This window comes from Phyllobates terribilis, unplaced genomic scaffold, assembly GCF_046119375.1.
Source record: "Phyllobates terribilis strain yellow unplaced genomic scaffold, ASM4611937v1 Scaffold_9__5_contigs__length_417890890, whole genome shotgun sequence".
NCBI classification, from domain to species: domain Eukaryota; kingdom Metazoa; phylum Chordata; class Amphibia; order Anura; family Dendrobatidae; genus Phyllobates; species Phyllobates terribilis.
This window is the reverse complement of record NW_027362769.1, coordinates 361,590,917-361,611,016: the sequence shown is the minus strand read 5'-3', so window position 1 is coordinate 361,611,016 and position 20,100 is coordinate 361,590,917. Positions and strand designations below refer to the sequence as shown.

The 20,100-nt window shown below is 49.9% G+C and overlaps 1 protein-coding gene across 1 annotated transcript; it reads left to right on the top strand.

Annotated features, from left to right (window-relative positions):
• Window positions 1-1,438: 1,438 nt before the first annotated feature.
• On the top strand, window positions 1,439-1,750 carry LOC141161123 (histone H4 type VIII). Its single transcript, XM_073645897.1, has one exon. The coding sequence runs from the start codon at window positions 1,439-1,441 to the stop codon at window positions 1,748-1,750; it is 312 nt and encodes a 103-aa protein (XP_073501998.1).
• Window positions 1,751-20,100: the final 18,350 nt, after the last annotated feature.

Sequence of the window (20,100 nt, the reverse complement as noted above, 5' to 3'; positions counted from 1 at the left end):
TTAGGATCCTCATTGGCTGAATAAAATGAAAATGGCTCATTGCATTATGGGAACTTCCGATTCCGGTATATGATATTGCAAAAGTATCGGAATTAAGTATCGGAATTCCGATACTGCGAATATCGGCCGATACCCGATATTTCAGTATCGGAATGCTCAACACTAGTCATGGCATGTCCTTGAGTCCACCGCGATCTGCCGGCAAGCCAGAACAAAGACACCGGGGGCCATCAGAAGGTAAGTATAATGTTTATTTTTTCATTTTATTCTTTTTTTTTACAGGTTCTATGGTACCTGGGTCTGGAGGAGAGTCTCCTGTGCTCCACACCCGGGTACCATCCGCACATTGAAACGCATGGAATCTGCATGTACAGATCCAGTGATGTGAAATCCAAGCGTTCCAGTGCAAGTCAATGGCGGCGAAAATGCAGCTCTTCCGCAAAATAATTGGTAGTGCTGCGTTTTTTTCCGCAATGATAATCGGCAGCAGAAATTTCCGCAGCATGTGCACAGCACATGCGGATAATCGTTGGGGACCATGGCAGACCTTCTATCAAGCGTTTTTTAAGCGTTTCTGCAGCGGAATTGCCATTGCGGGAACGCTTAAAAAACGCATCGTGGGCACACAGACTCAGAACGTGTGATGGGCAGTTTGAATAGCCAATAGGGAGCCATGAAAGCAAGGGGTCTGCTGAAGACCCTCATATCTGTCATGTTTGCACGTCTATGTAAGCCAGCCCACGGCTGATGTTCACAGGTAACCATGGCTATAGCTATATACTATAGCTGTATACAGCGCTGTGCATAGTACAGGCAAACATGATCACAGGGTGGAATCACTTCCCAATTACTCCCGTTTAAATCAGAGAAACGTAAAAAATAAAAAAACACACATATGTGGTATTAATATATTTGTAAAATTGTTCTTTCAGTGTTAAGTGGAATTTTCAGTAAAGACCTGGATAATTCTCATTGAAGAGCACTACATCCTGAGATTTTTTTTGTTGTTGAGTTTTTGCTCTTCAAATCTGTTATGTTGTGTGTCCTTGGTGGTTTTGTATTCATGTTATAAAAATATATTCATTTTCATTTATGATTGTCAGGTTATTTCTCCAACTATGAATTTCATTGATTAGATTTCTCCACCATGATCTGGAAAGGTGATGACAATATTTGGGATATTTCTCTTCACAGGGAAATAAGTTACATAGAGCAGAAGCTGGAAAGAACTGCAGAAACTGCACAATGAACGTGAAATTCAAACTCCCCAACAGTTCAGTGTTCAGCCAATCAGCAGAGGAAGGAGGAGCTAATGTAGATTCTGTAAGACCCGCCCTGGAAACGCGTCACCTCTGCAGTCTTCTCTCTGGTCCACCCAGACGCTAAAAAAAAGAAGAGTCCGTGGGGCTTCGTCACAGTTTTCAGCTGACTTTGGATGATGTCTGATCGCGGTAAAGGAGGGAAAGGTCTCGTGAAGGGCGGTGCCAAGCGGCACAGGAAGGTGCTCCGTGATAACATCCAGGGCATCACCAAGCCTGCCATCCGCCGTCTCGCTCGCAGAGGAGGCGTCAAGCGCATCTCCGGCCTCATCTATGAAGAGACTCGCGGTGTCCTGAAATTCTTCCTGGAGAACGTGATCCGTGACGCCGTCACCTACACCGAGCACGCCAAGAGAAAGACCGTCACTGCTATGGACGTGGTGTACGCGCTCAAGCGCCAAGACCGCACTCTCTACGGCTTCGGAGGTTAATTGTATTCTCTGCTCCATCCTGACAACCAAAAGGCTCTTTTCAGAGCCACCCCATCTTCTAAGTGAGAGTCTACAATTCTCCTGTTGTGGAATAATAATCCTTGCGTGAATGCCAGTACAAGCTTTATACGCTGTTCACAAGGAGTTTAAATGTTCACTCATTGTTGAGAACGAACTCTGAGTATACTGGCACTGAAGGGTTAAAAGTTTGTTGTGGTTGGAATGATGTAACTTCTATGGCCCTGCAGATTTGTTGAAAGCTGTAACACAGCAGCTTGATCTGTGGCTCTCACCGCTGAACATACATCCAGACATGGTCGTGTGTGACAATGAGCGGAACCAGGTGATGGAGAAATGACAGCCGGAGTAGATACAGTTTCCCTCTATGCAAGTCCTTTCACCGAGCTAAAGAATATGGCTGTGGTGAAATACAACTCCCACTGAGAAGCTGTATCAGATTGAAAAACATTGGGCCCACCAGAGGATTTGATGCTGAGGGCTAACCTTTCTCCCCCGCTCAAGAGCCCCATAGCAGCTGCAATGTTAGCGCTATTATGAACTCTCCTGATGTAGAAGCCAGGGCACACTAGAGGATTCTCTGGTGGGACAGTCCAACTCTGCCGAGAAGCAGTCCTGGCTAAAGAAAAGTGTGTGGGAAGGTTCCCGGACACTCTATAGCTGCTTTTTTACTGAGGTGGAAACCCACGCAAACACGGGGAGAACATAAAAAATCCTTGCAGATGTTGTCCTTGCTTGTATTGAACCCAGGATCCCAGCGCTGCAAGGCTTCAGTGCTAACCACTGATCCAATGTGCTGCCGTTCACCCTCTGATATCTAACAGGCTGGAGAAACTTGCACCTACTGCCACTCTATCTTCAGCTCCTTTGTGACAAACTAATGTATTTGGGCAGCCACTCAGTCTACCAAATAAAATTCCTGAGAAGGAAATTGGGGAAGGCTTCGCTACTGGTACTGGGGGCAGTGCTAATACCATGGCGTCATACCATAGTTTACTGGAAATATTCCAGGCTGGTAGGAGGCAAGCAGATTCCCACAGAAAAGCACCAGCAGTAATGTTCAGGGACCCGATTTGTAAAAGGGGGAGACAACACCGGGAGAAATAGTGGCTGCTGGTGACCGAGTATGGACACGAGGAATGAGGTTGTGAAAAGCTTCCGCCTCCACGAGCCTAAAAGGCCACATTACAAGTGAAAGCAGCTTTAGAGGACTTCCTGGGAGAAAGGACAGCTGGAGTAGATATGGTTTCCCAAGTCCTTTCAGCAAGCTAAAGAATATGGCAGTGGTGAAATACAAGTCAGCAAAAAAAGCTGTGGACTGGCTCCGTACCATCCCAGGCCACATTCACTTGACCACGTGTTTGTGGGTAGGCGGTCCTTCCCAGTAAGTTCCCTGGGGAGGGCACAGGTAATGTTGTGGAACCCGTGCTTGTGGAAGGCGGAGACGATACCGGGAGAAATAGTGGCGGCTGGGGACCGAGTATTGACACCCGACCGCCGCCGGCATGAGGCTGTGAAAAGCTTCCACCTCCACGAGCCTAAAATGCCCCATTTCAAGTGCAAGCAGCTGCCCTGAAATCTGGCAGTTTAGTATTGCAGCCTGTGGGTGGCTGGCTGGCTGCATACTTGCGCTTGCATTCCAAGTAACAGAAAACTAAGCAGATGTTGGCATCTATCATCATCATGGCCTCACCTCGGCACTATGAACTCTCCTGAAGGAGAAGCCAGGGCCCACCGGAGGAGTCTCCGGTTTTCTGGTGCCGAGGAGCAGCCGTGGCTAAGAAAAGTGTGGGGGAAGGTTCCCGTACACTTTATGGCTATTTTTTTAATGTGGATCGGACGTGCTTATGCATGTTATTTCTCAAACCGGATTGCAGATCAGGCCATTGCCCAACTCTGTAGTCATGAAATTATATGCGCAAAGAAAGATGTTTGTGTGTCAAAGCACCACCGAGAAGTGCGAGTTGATGTTGGACGGGCTGCCATTGCTTCTGCAAAAGCTGCTGTAGAGGACTTCCTGGGAGAATTGACACCCAGAGTAGATACGGTTTCCCTCCATGCCAGTCCTTTCACTGAGATAAAGAATATGGCTGTGGTGAAATACAATTCAGCAAAAAAAGCTGTGGACTGGCTCCGTACTGTCCCTGGCAACATTCACCTGTCCACGTGTTTGTGGTTAGGCAGTCCTACCCAGTAAGTGCACTGGGGAGGGCACGGGTAATGTTGTGGGACCCGTGATTGTGGAAGTCGGAGACGACACCGGGAAAAACAGTGGCGGCTGGGGACCGAGTATGGACACCTGGCCGCTGCCGACTTGAGGTTATGAAAAACTTCCGCCTCTACGAGCCTAAAAGGCCACATTTCAAGTGAAAGCAGCATTAGAGGACTTCCTGGGAGAAATGACAGCTGGGTAGATTTGGTTTCCCAAGTCCTTTCACCAAGCTAAAGAATATGGCTGTGGTGAAATACAACTCAGCAAAAAAAGCTGTGGACTGGCTCCGTACCGTCCCTGGCCACATTCACCTGTCCAGGTGTTTGTGGTTAGGTGTTCCTTCCCAAGGTGTGGAGGAGTATTTTTGTTTTTGGTTATTTATTTTGCCTTATATACAAGTCATTACCCTGGAAAGGATTTTCCTTAACATATTTCCCAGGAAAATCCATTTTGGTTTTGTTTTTGTATGTTTTATTGTGAGTCCGTAAAAGTGGCGCAATACTCTGACAACGTTGTTGACAGCACTGATCTGGGAGTCAGAGATGCTTCCAGGGGTCTTCCCCATGCTGTTCCCATGTCATTTGAGCACTGTTCCCATCGATTTGGGCAATTTTTAGGCCCTCTGCAGACTGCCGGGGGGAGACTCATGAAAAATGCTCGAGTTTCCCATAGACTTACATTGGGTTCGTTGCTCGAGGCGAGCACCCGAGTATTCCAATTTGCTCGAACCGAGCAACGAGTGCCCGAGCATTTTAGTGCTCGCTCATCAATAGTGGTGAGTCTTAGCTGCCACACATAAGACTCTACCTGCCGATAATGCATGTCGCATGTATTTTGTCTCTCTCCCTTCATCGATGAAGTATTTTAATTTGAATCTCACTGGAAATGTGAAGACCCTTTGCTGCCTATTCCAAAGTTATCCCTAATAACAAAGAAGAGTCACCACAACAATGGTGACTTTAGTCAGTGCAGTTTCAGTAAAATGGTGTGGTCGGAAACCAGATTGTAAGTGGTCGAAGAGGGAGCAGGAGGAGAGGTGGGAGGACAGTTCAGAATGAATGTGTTGTTCCAGTAGTTTTGATGCATAGGGGAGAAGTGATATGGGGCGATAGCTAGTCAGAGAGGATAGGACAAGGGAGGGCTTTTTGAGGTTGGGTGTGGTCGAGGCATGTTTGAAGCATGAGGGGAAGACGCCAGTTGTTATTGACAATTTTGAAAGGTGGGCTAAGGTTGGGATGAAGATAGTGGTAAGGTTTGTGATGAGGTGGGATGGGATTGGGTCAAGTTAACAGATGGTGAGTTGTGATTTGGAGAGTAAGGAGGAAAGTTGATCATCCATAATGGTAGAGAAGGTGGTTATGGAGGAGGATGATTGTGTAGGTGTGGGGAGAGGCCGTGGGAACTTTATGAAAAGCTTTTTCTGATGGTGTCAATCTTCTGCTTGAAGAATGAGGCAAAGTCTTCAGCTGAAATAAGAGGAGAGGGCGGAGACACTGGGGGATGGAGGAGAGAATTGAAGATGTTGAATAGTTGTTTGGGGTTGTGAGACAGGGAGGATATGGGAGATGGGAAATATGTGTTTTGCTACAGTGAGTGTGGACGTGAAGGTAGTGAGGGACTGTTTGATCAGTGAGTACTATTAATACTGGAGGACTGGGGCTGCATTTTACCCTATGGTGGAGGCTGCATTTTTACCCTATGGTGGGGGTCACATTTTTACCCTATGTTGGGCTACATTATACTGCATACAGGACCATGGGGAGTGCAATATTCTGTGTGGAGGATCATGGGGAGTGCATTATAATGTGTGGAGGACCATGGTGAGTGCATTATACTGTGTGGAGGACCATGGCAAGTGCATTATGCTGTGTGGAGGAACATCGAGAGTGCATTATACTGTGTGGAGGACCATGGGGAGTGCATTATACTGTGTGGAGGACCATGGCGAGAGCATTATACTGTGTGGAGGACCATGGCGAGTGCTTTATACTGTGTGGAGGACCATGGCGAGTGCACTATACCCTGTGGAGTCTAAAGGTTTGTGCGGGGCCATTATACTGTATATAGGCCCATTATACTGCATGAAGTGCTGTGTGGGGGTCACAGTTGGGAGATCAAACTTTTTTGGGGTTTGCATACTTTGCCTTGGGAGTTGAGGTGGGGTACAGTATGGTTATTATACTGTGCATATGGAGGAATTCCCATGGGGGTATCATACTGTTTTTGGGGGCAATTTTGTTGGCATCACACTTTATGGGGCAATGAAAGAGGAATCTAGGACTTCAGCAGGAAAAAAATTACTATGTAAAGGCTGGAAAGTTTTGAGATCTGCTCTTCTGTGACCCCGACAATTATTTACATTTTTTTTTTGGGGGGGTGCAATTAGAACTTCTGCTGAGTGCGCAGAGTAGGGAAAGCAGCACCTCTGCCTACTCTGCCTGTTTCCTAGGTAGACTGTGACAAGCATACCGTTACCGGGTCTTAAATTGACACCAGCCAATCACTTTAATGCCACAACCAACATGACTACGGCATTACAGTGTGTGTCAAGCAAGGAATGAGATGCAGCAAGGAACCATACTGGGTGATTACACACAGCCCAGCCTCATCTCATCCCAACGTGGATTGGGTGACAATGAGGAAGAGGAAGGACAGGAGCTAGTTTCTTGTGCTATAGACGGTACTACCTGCACAGCTGTCAAACTGTCTGTTCAACTTGGATGACAAGAGGACAGAGAGGAGGAGGAGGAGGAGAGCATGGTTAGTCATCCTCATGGTGAGGACACGGAAGTCTTGCCTGTTAAACTCAGCCATGCATGCCAGACTACTATGTTACGCTGCCTTTCCCATGACCCTCGCATTCTCAAAATTTTGGGTGACAGGCATTACTGGTTGGTGACTCTTGTAGACCCACGCTACAAGGAGAACTTTATATCTCTTATTCCTGAGGCGGACAGGTCCACAAAATTGGGGCTGTACCAGATGGCCCTTGTTGCGGAACTAATAAAAAAATTACCATCTGAAAAAGCTGTCGGCAGAGGGCACACTTCTTTGGAAAATCAAGGAGTACAGGCGAGAGAGACACAACTTCAATCCAGCAGAGGCAGGGGAACACTATCAAAGTTCTGGGAGAGTTTTCTCAGCCCCTCCCTTCGCACAGGCCCTGAGGCGCGGGGTACTATCACAAGGAGTGCAAAGTTTGGGAAGATGCTGAGGGAGTACCTTGCCGACCGTACCAACATCCTCCGTGATTCCGCTGTGCCTCATAATTATTGGGTATCCAAGCTGGATACTTGGAATGAACTGGCTCTCTATGCTTTGGAGGTCCTGGCCTGCCCTGCCATCTGCGTTTAATCAGAGCGGGTTTTTAGTGCCAGTGGTGGAATTATAACTGATAAGCACATCCGCCTGTCAACTGAAAATGCTGACAGGCTGACTCTTATGAAAATGAACAAGGGCTGGATTGGGCCAGACTTCTCAACACCACCGAATGATAGCAGCGTAACATAAACTCAAATCCAGTGTCTTTTCTAGGGAGGTGTATTCCCATGAACTTTTTCACACCCAGACATGGGTATACGCTTCCTGGTTTTGGCTATTTGCTCTTGTCCTCTCCTTTCTCCTCATCCTCCACCACCATATCACCTGGGTGACCATTTAATTTTTTTAAAGGGTGTTTATGATGCTCGTAAAAAATATATTTTATACAGTATGTTCATGTATTCCCACCAGGGGTACATTTTTGTTAGCCCATACACTTATTGCAAGGGAATTACAAGTAAAGGAGGCCCGCTCCTTTCTAATGGGAACATTTTTTATGAGGCCCTCCTCCACGTCTCTTCCAAGGGGCATTAGAGTGCCTCCCAATTTTTGGCAGCCCTTGCATTCACTGCATAGGTCAACACTATGGAGACCCACTTCCTAATAATGGGAATATGTGTCACCCTACCTGGATGCCACAAGTGTAATAAAGCTGTGTCTGAGAGCAAGGGGGAGGTTCTCTGGTTAGGGGAACATTAGCATGCAATGCCTCCTGTCTCAGGCCAGTAGGGGGAGCAGGCTGCCCCTATAAAAAAGCTGGTACTGGGGACAGGGTTAGAGAGAACTGGATTGCCTGTCTCAGCTCTGAGACGTGTCCCAGAGTGGAGCAGGGACAGAAAGTTGATTGCACCTAAGAGGAAGTGTGGCAGTAGGAGGAGAGCCACAAGCCAGAGCCAAGAGGCGCAGAGAGCCTGTCTTGGCAGAGAAAAGACTTCATTTTACCAGACTTTGGTGTCTGAGGCTGGAAGGATTCCACATCCCCCAGCAGAGAACCAGCCCGCAAGGGACTGTACATTCCTTGGCCTAAGAAGCCTGGAGGCCCTGCCACAACCGAAGGGACCAGTAAAGCCGTACAAGGCTGGGAGCAGAAAGGAACCCACGTCGCAGGCCATACAGGCGAGAAAGCACGGAAGCTCGGAAACGTGGGCTGTTACTCTATAAGGAGGAGATAGTCAGAAGGAGCGCAGAAAGCACGGTAGGCCTACACCCTCACCCTGACCAGGGCCAATTTCCCCGTTGCTCTCAGACATCCAGGTCCCCTCCTAGCCGGGACTGTTTATGGGTCAGTTTACCTGTTGTAGTAAAGACCCTGGACTGCAACTTGTTGTCTGTGTGCTCCTTGCTCCTCCAGCACTATCAGCACTGGGATTCTCACTACCATCACTCCCACCATCCACTATACTGCCCTGGGGCCGCACTCTTCCCGTGGGGAGTCACACTACCCTAGCTGCACACCTCATCAGCCCCAGCGGTCTGCATGCAGCGGCGGTTCCTAATAACCGCAATCCACGGGTGGCGTAGTCGGACATTATCAGCAGAACGTAACGGACTACCACTGGCCTGACCACCCTGAGCCACGGAACTGGGTTGCCACTACTACTCCCATCGTTTCCCCCTATTGCCCGGATCCGAGTGCCCCACGGCCCAGGGGGCGAGTCAGCTTTGGCGTAGTCGGCAGGATTTCGTGCCCGCATCCACCGGGTACTGCGTGCCTGAAAAAGACTTTCGTAACTTACCTGTGGCAAAGTTTCCCGCCGTCCGGAGTCGTTTCCCGCCGTCCGGAGCCGATTCCCGCCATCAGACGCCATCTTGGACCTTTTCCCGCCGTCTTCTGCCGTCTTCCCGCCATCCGCAGCTGTTTCCCGCCATCGGACGCCATCTTCAGGATGCCGCGCGGGAAGAAGAGGGGCGTGGACGTCAAAACCGCGCGAGATCCGAAGCTCCGCCCCACGTACCGACGCTGCGCAAGGTCCTGGAAGGGAGAGAGAGCGACGCTGACGTCATCAGGACGCGACGCCAGGTCCTCGTCCATAGCAGCAGCAGCGGAGCCGCGGCCTACAGAAGAGGATCGTCGGAAGGTAGGCCACGCTTGACTAGGGGGGAGGAAGATGTCGGACACAGAGGCCCCCACTACCACCAACGCAGCTGCAGCAGCAGTGATGCCCTTTTCCCTGCCCTACATCCCTGGAGCGGCCTGGCTGCCCAAGTACTCAGGGGAGCCCCATGCCCTAACTGACTTCAAGGAAAGACTGTATAGTTTGTTCCACGTTTACCCCCTGACAGAGGAACAGAAGGTCAGCATATTGACAGGGCAGTTAACTGGCGCAGCCCAAAGGGAGGTAAAATCATGGCCCATTGAGGAGAAAGGGACTGTGAAGGATATTCTGGCCCGGCTGCGGGGTACCTTTGATACACGTACCTCCGCTGAAATTAAAATGAGGTTCTATGGATGTAAGCAGCGGGCACAGGACAGCATCAGAGACTATGCCCTAAATCTGCAGGAAGCCTTGAGGGCTATTCAACAAACTGACCCTGGCAGTGTGCAGGAAACCAATAAGCTGCTAACAGAACAATTCATAGAGGGTCTGCTGTCCAGCGCCCACAGGGCCCAGCTGCGCCTCATGTTCTTCCAGAACCCCGACCTGACCTTTGCCCAATTTAAGGACAGGGCCATAAGGGTGCTCCGTGAATCTGCAACCAGTGGCGCTATAAACCCCCGGCGCCCTGCTATCACCTACCACCAGGAGGCGGCGCCCTCCTCTATGGACTCCGTGGAGGCTGATGCACAGGCCCTGAACCAAGCCCCGTCGAAAGGCCTGCACCACCAAGTCCAGAGAGCTGACCAGGAGCGTCGCGGCATTGACCAGGACCGTCCAGGCGTTGCAAGTGGACCCGTCAAGACCCATCAAGCTGGCTTCAAGTCCGGAGGATGTCCCGTGGCGTCGACAGAGGAGGATCCCGTCGTTCCGAGGGAGGCCCACAGACCGCTACGCAGAGGATGGACAGCCCATTTGCCGTCGATGCAACCAGCCCGGACACATTTCCAGGTACTGTAATTTAAACGGGTCCAACCTGGGGCAGAGGGCCAACCCCCAGGCATAAGATCACCAGGCCCTTACAATTGGCGTAATAAGTTTGTTGGGGGGCGCCCGGTTTTACCCGTGGTGCTGGACGGTATCCCCATGAGCGCCTTGCTGGATACTGGGTCACAAGTAACCACTATCCCTTATGTACTTTTTAAGCAGTATTGGACTGATGCTGATATCACACGGTATCCAGACAGTAACTTGAGCATCATCGCCAGTAATGGCTTACCCGTGCCGCAGATGGGGTTCAAGGAGATGACCATTAAAATTGGTAAAGTTGAACTGCCGGCACAGGGAGTGATTATTGTGGACATTGACCGTCATGAAAGTCACCCTAAAATAACTGTGGGTACTAACATAATTGAAAATTGTCTTTCAGAGGTAATTGTAATCTTACAACAGGTGGCGGTGAATGCTAGTTCCAGCCAACAGAGAGTCCTCAACAAGGAGATAAAAGCCCTGATGAGACGGCAGCAGGTAGAACTGTCTGGTGGTGAGATCGGTAGCGTAAGACTCAGTGATCCATTCCCCATTTCCATGCCTCCCAAAAGTGAAATGATGATCTGGTGTCGGACTGCAATCGGGTTGAGAGGTAGAGACTACCAAGTCATGGTAGAACCTGTGTACTCACACAGCAGGCCCACCATTTTGACAGCCCGGGGGGTGGTTGATGTCCGTCATGGGAGGGTGCCCGTCCGCATCCTCAACATTGGGGAGAGGGAAGTACACTTACCCAGGTACGCTACACTCGCCAAACTGTTTGTTGTCGAACACCAAGCTATCAGGGCCGTGGAACCCTTGCCTCCATCTCCTCAGGCGGAGGGTAATGGCTCCCAGAAACAAAAGGAGGACTGGTGCCAGAAACTCCACGTGGGTGCTGACTCCACTCCCCTGCACCAAAAACAAGGAGTCTACCGGGTGGTACAGGAGTACGAGAGAGTCTTTAGTAAGCACCCGCTAGACTTCGGCAGAGTAAAAGGGATAGAACACCACATCCCCACAGGGAGCCACCCACCAATAAAAGAGAGGCACAGACCTGTACCCCCTGCACATTATCAGAACGCCAAGGGTATGCTAAGGGAGATGAAAGAAGCTGGGGTCATTAGAGACAGCTGTAGCCCCTGGGCAGCCCCCTTGGTTCTGGTCAAAAAGAAAGACGGCACCATGAGAATGTGCGTGGACTATAGACAAATCAACCGTATCACCCACAAAGACGCATATCCGCTGCCTAGAATAGAGGAGTCTTTAGCCGCACTAAAATCTGCTAACTTCTTTTCTACTTTGGACCTTACTAGCGGGTACTGGCAGGTTCCTGTGGCAGAGGCTGACAAGGAGAAGACCGCCTTCACCACCCCGATGGGACTGAGCGAATTCAACTGTATGCCTTTCGGGCTCTGCAACGCACCAGGGACCTTCCAGCGGCTGATGGAAAGCTGTCTAGGGCACCGAAACTTCGAGACGGTCCTCCTTTACCTGGACGACGTGATCGTCTATTCGAAGACCTACGAGGACCATCTCAAGCACCTGGCTGAGGTGTTCGAAGCCCTGGCAGGCTATGGCCTGAAGGTGAAACCATCGAAGTGCCACCTGCTGAAACCAAAGGTCCAGTACCTAGGGCATGTGGTAAACGCGGAAGGAGTGGCCACCGACCCTGACAAGGTCACGGCAATCAAGAGCTGGCCGAGCCCCTCGAACATCAAAGAGGTGAGACAGATTCTCGGGTGGGTAGGCTACTACCGAAGGTTCATCCCCGGGTTCACTAAGATGGCAGCTCCTATGCAGGACCTCCTGATCGGACAGTCCAAGTCCAGGAGTCAAAAGCCACCCTTCAAGTGGGATAAACCGGAAGAGGAGTCCTTCCGCCAGCTAGAGATGGCCCTCACAGAGGATGAGATCCTGTCCTACCCTGATTACGGCCAGCCTTTCATTCTCCACACTGACGCCAGTAATGTGGGACTGGGAGCCGTACTGTCCCAAAACCAACAGGGCAGAGAACGGGTGATCGCATACGCCAGCCGGAAGCTGAGGCCCACCGAGAGGAACCCGGAGAATTACAGCTCCTTCAAGCTAGAATTCTTGGCGGTGGTGTGGGCCGTGACAGAACGCTTCAAGCATTACCTGGCCTCCGCAAAGTTCACCGTGTACACGGACAACAACCCGTTAACACACCTGGACAATGCAAGACTGGGTGCCCTGGAACAGCGGTGGATGGCCCGTCTCTTCAACTATGACTTCGTGATCAAGTACCGGGCAGGCAAAACCAACACCAACGCAGACGCCCTATCAAGAATGCCTCACTTACCTGAAGGTGACGAAGACCCAGAAGAGGTGGAAGAGGTAGAACTCCCCGCGTTTCACCGGTATGGAGCCGCTCAACACTCTCACCGCGTGAAGGAGGAGGATCTAACAACTGTGATGATGAATCCCCTACCTCACCACAGCTGGGCCGAAACCCAAGATAGTGACCCTGCAGTCCGCCTGGTGAAAGATCTGCTGACCCGGGAAGACGCCCGCCTAGATCCAGATGCCCCAGAGGAAGCCAAGCAGCTATGGAAGGAGAAGAGCAAGCTGTTCCTCTACGAAGGCAAGTTGTGCAGAAGGATTGTTAACCACCGGACGCACGAGCTGACCTGGCAAGTCGTGGTCCCAAGGCGGGATGCAGCTATGGTCCTGGGGGCTTACCATGACCGAGCGGGACACTTCCGTTGGAAGAAACTGGAGTTCCTACTAAGAGAAAGGTTCTTTTGGGTCGGCATGAGAGGAGCTGTAGAAAAATGGTGCAGAGACTGTGGCCCTTGTCACCTAAGGAGGAAGGACCGCACCAGCCAGAAGACACCCTTGAGGCCCATCGTCACCACGCAGCCTCTTGAGCTGGTAGCTCTGGACCACGTCAAATTGGCTCCAAGCCGGTCTGGATACATCTATGCCCTGACAATCGTGGACCACTATTCCCGTTTTCTAGTGGTGGTCCCGGTAAAGGACTTGACAGCCCAAACAGCCACCAGAGCCTTCCAACAATACTTCTGCCATCCTCACGGGTATCCGGAACAGGTCCTGACAGACCAAGGTCCAGCGTTCGAAGCTGAAATCTTCCAGGAGTTCTGCAACCTCTATGGCTGTAAGAAGATTCGGACAACGCCTTACCACCCCCAAACCAATGGGATGTGTGAGAAGATGAACAATATAGTCATTGATCTCCTGAAGACGTTGCCCCTGGAGGAACGCAGCCTGTGGCCAGAAAAGTTGCCGGACCTGGTAGACATGTACAACAATATCCCGGTGAACGCTACAAACTGCACCCCGGCTTACCTGATGCGAGCTAGACCAGGTAAGCTGCCCGTAGACCTGGAGATGGGAGTCCTAATACCTGAGGACACCTCCCCGGATGCGGACTGGGATACGGAAAGGCAACTGCAGTACAAGAAGGTACAGGAGAGTGTGGAGAAGAGCCTGGCCCAGGTGAGAGAGAAGCAAGAAAGACTCTTCAATCAACACGCCCCTGCTGGTCCCCTAGAACCTGGTGAGCAAGTCCTAAAGCGAAAAAGAAGGCTACATAAGTTGGACGACCAGTGGGAAAGGGAACCCTACACCGTGCTGCAGTCTGACCACGACAACCCAAAGGTGTGCGTAATCACCAAGGACGGAGGAGAAACCACTAGTGTCGTCTCCAGAGACCACCTCAAAAGATGCCCAGAGCAACTCCGTAGTGCAGAAGAGGATCATAGTGACCTTGAACCCGCAGAGGACAAGGAAGAAATGATCAGCACCGTTCTCGGAGAGTTCCCTCAGTCCTGGACTCGCATAAATGATGCTATAGTGGTACCCGTCCTGCATTTCCTGCAACCAGCCCAGCAACAACCAACACCAGAGCCGGAAGGTGAAGAGGAGCAAGCGGTTCCAGAGGCAGAAGAGCCTGTTCCAGCAGCCCAGGAGAGTCAACCCTCTGCTGACAGTGAGCCTGCCATGCCTGCGGTAAGCCAAAGGACCCGCATACAGCTGCCTGCCTTACCTGTACACCCAGCTGGTAGCTGTACCCCTAACGCTAGTGGGGAAAGCCAGGTTGGTCCACCACCAGACAGTGAGCTACGTAGGTCAACCAGGAGCACAAAGGGACAGATACCCGCTCGCTGGAGAGTATAGAGTGTACTAAATTGTAAATAACCTTGTTGCCAAATGTTGAATTGTTTGCCAAAGTTACCTGCATGTTTATTGATAGTGTGTTTCAGTTTCTTGCAGTTACCGTAAGGATTCACAGGTTATGGACTTTTTATAACCGGGACCTTGTATGGACTGCATTCTGAGCCTAACCCAGGAATGAACTAAGACTGTGAAGGACTTGGGGTAGGACAGACCCCCACCTGGTTAAGGCTCCCCGTTGTTTTGGTGATATGGACACCCGGTCACAGACCACACTGTGACCTTAAGAACTCAATTTGTGCGTCATCTGTCTATTAATGTTTTATTGTTATGTATATTATCTTTGTTTATTGTTTAGTCCCGGAGTACTAAATTTCACTAGGGGGGTATGTGTCACCCTACCTGGATGCCACAAGTGTAATAAAGCTGTGTCTGAGAGCAAGGGGGAGGTTCTCTGGTTAGGGGAACATTAGCATGCAATGCCTCCTGTCTCAGGCCAGTAGGGGGAGCAGGCTGCCCCTATAAAAAGCTGGTACTGGGGACAGGGTTAGAGAGAACTGGATTGCCTGTCTCAGCTCTGAGACGTGTCCCAGAGTGGAGCAGGGACAGAAAGTTGATTGCACCTAAGAGGAAGTGTGGCAGTAGGAGGAGAGCCACAAGCCAGAGACAAGAGGCGCAGAGAGCCTGTCTTGGCAGAGAAAAGACTTCATTTTACCAGACTTTGGTGTCTGAGGCTGGAAGGATTCCACATCCCCCAGCAGAGAACCAGTCCGCAAGGGACTTTACATTCCTTGGCCTAAGAAGCCTGGAGGCCCTGCCACAACCGAAGGGACCAGTAAAGCCGTACAAGGCTGGGAGCAGAAAGGAACCCACGTCGCAGGCCATACAGGCGAGAAAGCACGGAAGCTTGGAAACGTGGGCTGTTACTCTATAAGGAGGAGATAGTCAGAAGGAGCGCAGAAAGCACGGTAGGCCTACACCCTCACCCTGACCAGGGCCAATTTCCCCGTTGCTCTCAGACATCCAGGTCCCCTCCTAGCCGGGACTGTTTATGGGTCAGTTTACCTGTTGTAGTAAAGACCCTGGACTGCAACTTGTTGTCTGTGTGCTCCTTGCTCCTCCAGCACTATCAGCACTGGGATTCTCACTACCATCACTCCCACCATCCATTATACTGCCCTGGGGCCGCACTCTTCCCGTGGGGAGTCACACTACCCTAGCTGCACACCTCATCAGCCCCAGTGGTCTGCATGCAGCGGCGGTTCCTAATAACCGCAATCCACGGGTGGCGTAGTCGGACATTATCAGCAGAATGTAACGGACTACCACTGGCCTGACCACCCTGAGCCACGGAACCGGGTTGCCACTACTACTCCCATCGTTTCCCCCTATTGCCCGGATCCGAGTGCCCCACGGCCCAGGGGGCGAGTCAAATATTTTTTTATGAGGCCCTCTACGTCTCTTCCAAGGGGCATTGGAGTGCCTCCAAATTTTTGGCAACCCTTGCATTCACTGCATAGGCAAACACAATGGAAAACCTACTTCCTAATAATGGGAATATTGTTTTCAGAAGGTCCTCCTCTAAGTCTCTTCAAAGGGGTATTGGGGTGCATCCAAGCTTTCAAAGTGGTATTGGGGTGCATCCAAATTTTGGGCAGCCCTGGCACTCACTGCATACATAATAACAGTATAGGAGACCCACTCTTTAGTAATGGGAACAATAAAACATCGCCGGCTGATGGCTCTCTAAGAATAGTGAGGGCCGACTGCTGGCCCTTTAAGAATAGTAAAGGCCGCCTGATGGCCCTATAAATATAGGCTTTGTGACTCTCAGAGTCCCTCCTTCATAAATGAAACACAATGTGTCTGATGATATCTCACACACCACATGGCCAGATAAGGTTGTAAAATGTTAAAATTACATTTAATGGTGAATGCATTTTCACGTCAAAAACAGGTCACTCCAGACTGACCCAAATGAGTTCTGGGCATCAGAACGGGCAAATAGACATTTTTGCACAGATTTGAATAAGTAATTTGCGTTTTTCAGGATTAAATGATTTTGGGCCACTGATCTCACATCAGCATTTCATATCTAGTGATGGCCCGCATAAAATTCAGGTCACTCCAGCCTTGCCAAAATGGGTTTTGGTCATCAGAACGGGCATCAAAGCAGGCAAATAGCCACTTTTCACAGATTTGAATAAGTAACGGGTGTGTTTTACGGGTTAAATGATTTGGGGCCACTGATCTCACACCACTACTATATACATAGTGATGTCCCACGGCAAAAACTGGTCACTCCAGCCTGGCCCAAATGAGTTCTGTGCATCAGAACGGGAATCAAAGCGGGCAAATAGCCACTTTTCACAGATTTGAATAAGTAACTGTTGTTTTTCAGGGGTTAAATGACTTTGGGACACTGATCTTACACCACCAATACACAGATAGGGATGGCCCACATCATAAAATAGTATCTGATACTAAAAAAACTTTAGTGCACACAGCTTTCAATAGCAACAGAAAAAAAGCAAAAAAAACAAACAGATTTTGTGCTCTGCAATAAGAAGCTCTGCAGACTGTGCAGAGCACAATTTCAACCCCACTAAATGAAAAAATGCACTGCGCTTGCTTGATCACATTAGCAAGTGCAAAAAAAGATTCAAGGTATGCTGAGACATGGAGCTCTATACCAGCGGTGCACAGCACTATTGTATGGCATGGGCCCTCTGTTTTTGTCAGAATCTCAGTACTTGCACAAGAACACCAAAAATGTGCTGCACCAGCTGTTGCAGAGGTACACAAGCCAGGAATTATCTACACTACATTACACAGGAGAACACTGAGCTGCGTCTGTCTCCAGCAGTGACATGGATATAATGGCGCTGAGGGAACATGGCCGCTTTTTATATTGAGAGGACATGTGATTTCTGCAGACAATTGCAGAAGCCCTTATGTCTGGACAGTTTAGATGCTTCCTGCGTTATGATTGGCTGACCGCGCTTTCCTCAGTTAAAGTTACCGCCCTCATGAAAAAAAACAAAACAGTGTGCCGCTGATCTGACCTGTTCTAAGCCCTCCACAGCCCCCACAATCACCTGGCACATGTCACCGCTCATCATATACTTGCACTATGCTAACAAAACTGTTCAAATCGCCGTGGTTGCCCTGTATTCACGATCCCACGCAAATTCGTCAAACTTTTCCGATTTTAAAAAAATTTGCTCGCCTTTGCGAACACGAATCCGAATGTGCCATATTCATGCCGAATTTGAAACTTTCGAACATTCGTCGAACAAATTCGCTCAACACTAATACCCTTGTCTGGGTGTGAAGGGTTGCATGGGAATAGACTCTTAAAAAAAAAACACTAGATTTGAGTTTATGTTACGATGCTATCATCCAGAGGTGTCGAGAAGTCTGGCCCAATCCAACCCTTGTTCATTTTGATAAGAGTCAGCCTGTCAGCATTTTCAGTATTTTCAGTTGACAGGCAGATGCTACCCCGCTCATAAGGGCCTGGGCGCTGATAGGGTCTGAGAAAACTGCCTCACACCTTTGACAGTGTTCCCCTGCCTCTGCTGGATTGGAGTTGTGCTTCTGTCACCTGCACTTCTTGGTTGTCCAAGGAACTGTGACCTCTGCCGCCAGCATGGTCAGCTGGGGATTTTTTTAGTAATTCTTCAACAAGGGCCTTCTGGTATTGCAACATTTTATTAGATCTCTTTGCCACAGGAAGGAGAGATAGAAAGTTCTCCTTGTAGCACGGATCTAGAAATGTGACCAACCAGTAATTACTGTTGTTAAAAATACGTACAATGCGAGGGTCACAGAAAAGGCAGCGGTACATAAAGTCAGCCATGTGTGCCAGACAGCCAACAGCCAAGACTTCCCTCTCCCCACCAAGAGGACAACTGTCCATGTCCTCCTCCTCATCCTCATCCTGGTCCTCCTCCTTGTCCTCCCCCTTTTCAGGCCATTGACGCTGAACAGATGGTATGAATGTGGTGTGTTTAGTACTGTCTGTAGCACAGGAAACCAGTTCCTGATCCTTCTCCTCCTTTTCCTCCTCATTATCACCCAATCTGCATTGAGATAAGGTGAGACTGGGCTGTGTGGAATCACCCTGTAAAGTTCCCTGACCATCTCATCGTGCTCAGCCTGCAATGCCTCCTCTTTAATTGTGAACAACGAGCATTTCAGTAGACAGAGAAGCGGGATGGTGACACTAATTATGGCGTCATCGCCGCTCACCATCTTGGTGGAGTCCTCAAAGTTTTGGAGGACGGCACAGATGTCAGACATCCATGCCCACTCATCAGCTCTAATGTGTGGAAGCAGACCTGAATTCCAACTGCCTGTTGAAGCTGGTACTCAACATCTGCCCTCTGCTGATCACAAATCCTTTCTAATATATGTAACGTTGAGTTCCAAAGTGTGGTGACATCGCACACCAGTCGGTGAGCTAGAAGCTGCAAACGCTGCTGAAGCACTGTCAGGGCAGCAGAAGCTGTAGCTGACTTTCTGAAATGGGCACACATGGCATACTTTCAAAAGCAGCTCAGGCCGCTTTGGGTAGGTTTTGAGAAACCGCTGAACCACGAGGTTAAGCACATGGGCCAGGCATTATACGTGTGTGAGGTTGCTAATCCTCAAAGCCGCCACCATGTTCCGGCCATTGTCACACACAACCATGCCTGCAGCAGTGTGCAGTTTGTCGCCTAAGCAGATAAGCTTCAGCAGAGCCTGTTGCCACTTGGCCGAGGTAGTGATGCAGTGCTTTCAGCTTCCAGCTGATGTGGTCATTTCGGAGATAGAATCTGAAGAGGAGGATGAGGTGCAGGAGCTTTAGAATGTGGGGGCAACCCGGATTGACCCAGGGCCCGCAATCCTCGGCGTCGGGAGGATGTGTTCCGTCCCAAGGTCCGACTAGGTCCCGGCTTCCATTATATTAACCCAGTGTGCCGTCAGTGAAATATACCATCCCTGGCCAACTAGTCAGGTGCTTTGCTGTCATTTGGTAGTCAGGCTGGTAGCTTTGCTGCCCCTGCTGATGCTGGCTTGGCAGATGTTGCAAATAGCCTTTTTTGGGGTTATCTTGACAGTCTTTAAAAAAGAGCCAGACTCTGAAAGACTAACAGTTGGACTGGCAACTTCTCTCATATTGGTGTTTTGGGGAACAGTTACCTGCCTTGTGTCTGTGGCCACCCCACTGCTTCTTGCTGCCTGTTGTGGTTATACGCCTCTCTCCCTCTCTGCACTGCTTTCCTTGCTATGCATGTTATTTTGCCAGGTTTGGTCAGTGACTTCATCGTCCACTACCTCGTCTTCCACGTACGCACCCTGGGCCTCTTTTTGACTTGCTGGTAATTGTGTCTCATCATCATCCACCTTTTGCGACAGTAATTGCACTTTCCCACAGTCGCCTTCGTGTGATAGTGGCTGCTCAAAATTTTGGGCATCACTACATGCATTCTCCTCTTGCCCCGATTGAAGTGGACAGAGCGAGAGGCCAGAATATATAAATGGAAATGTGAGCAGCTCTTCGGAGTATCCAAGTGTGGGATCACTTGTCT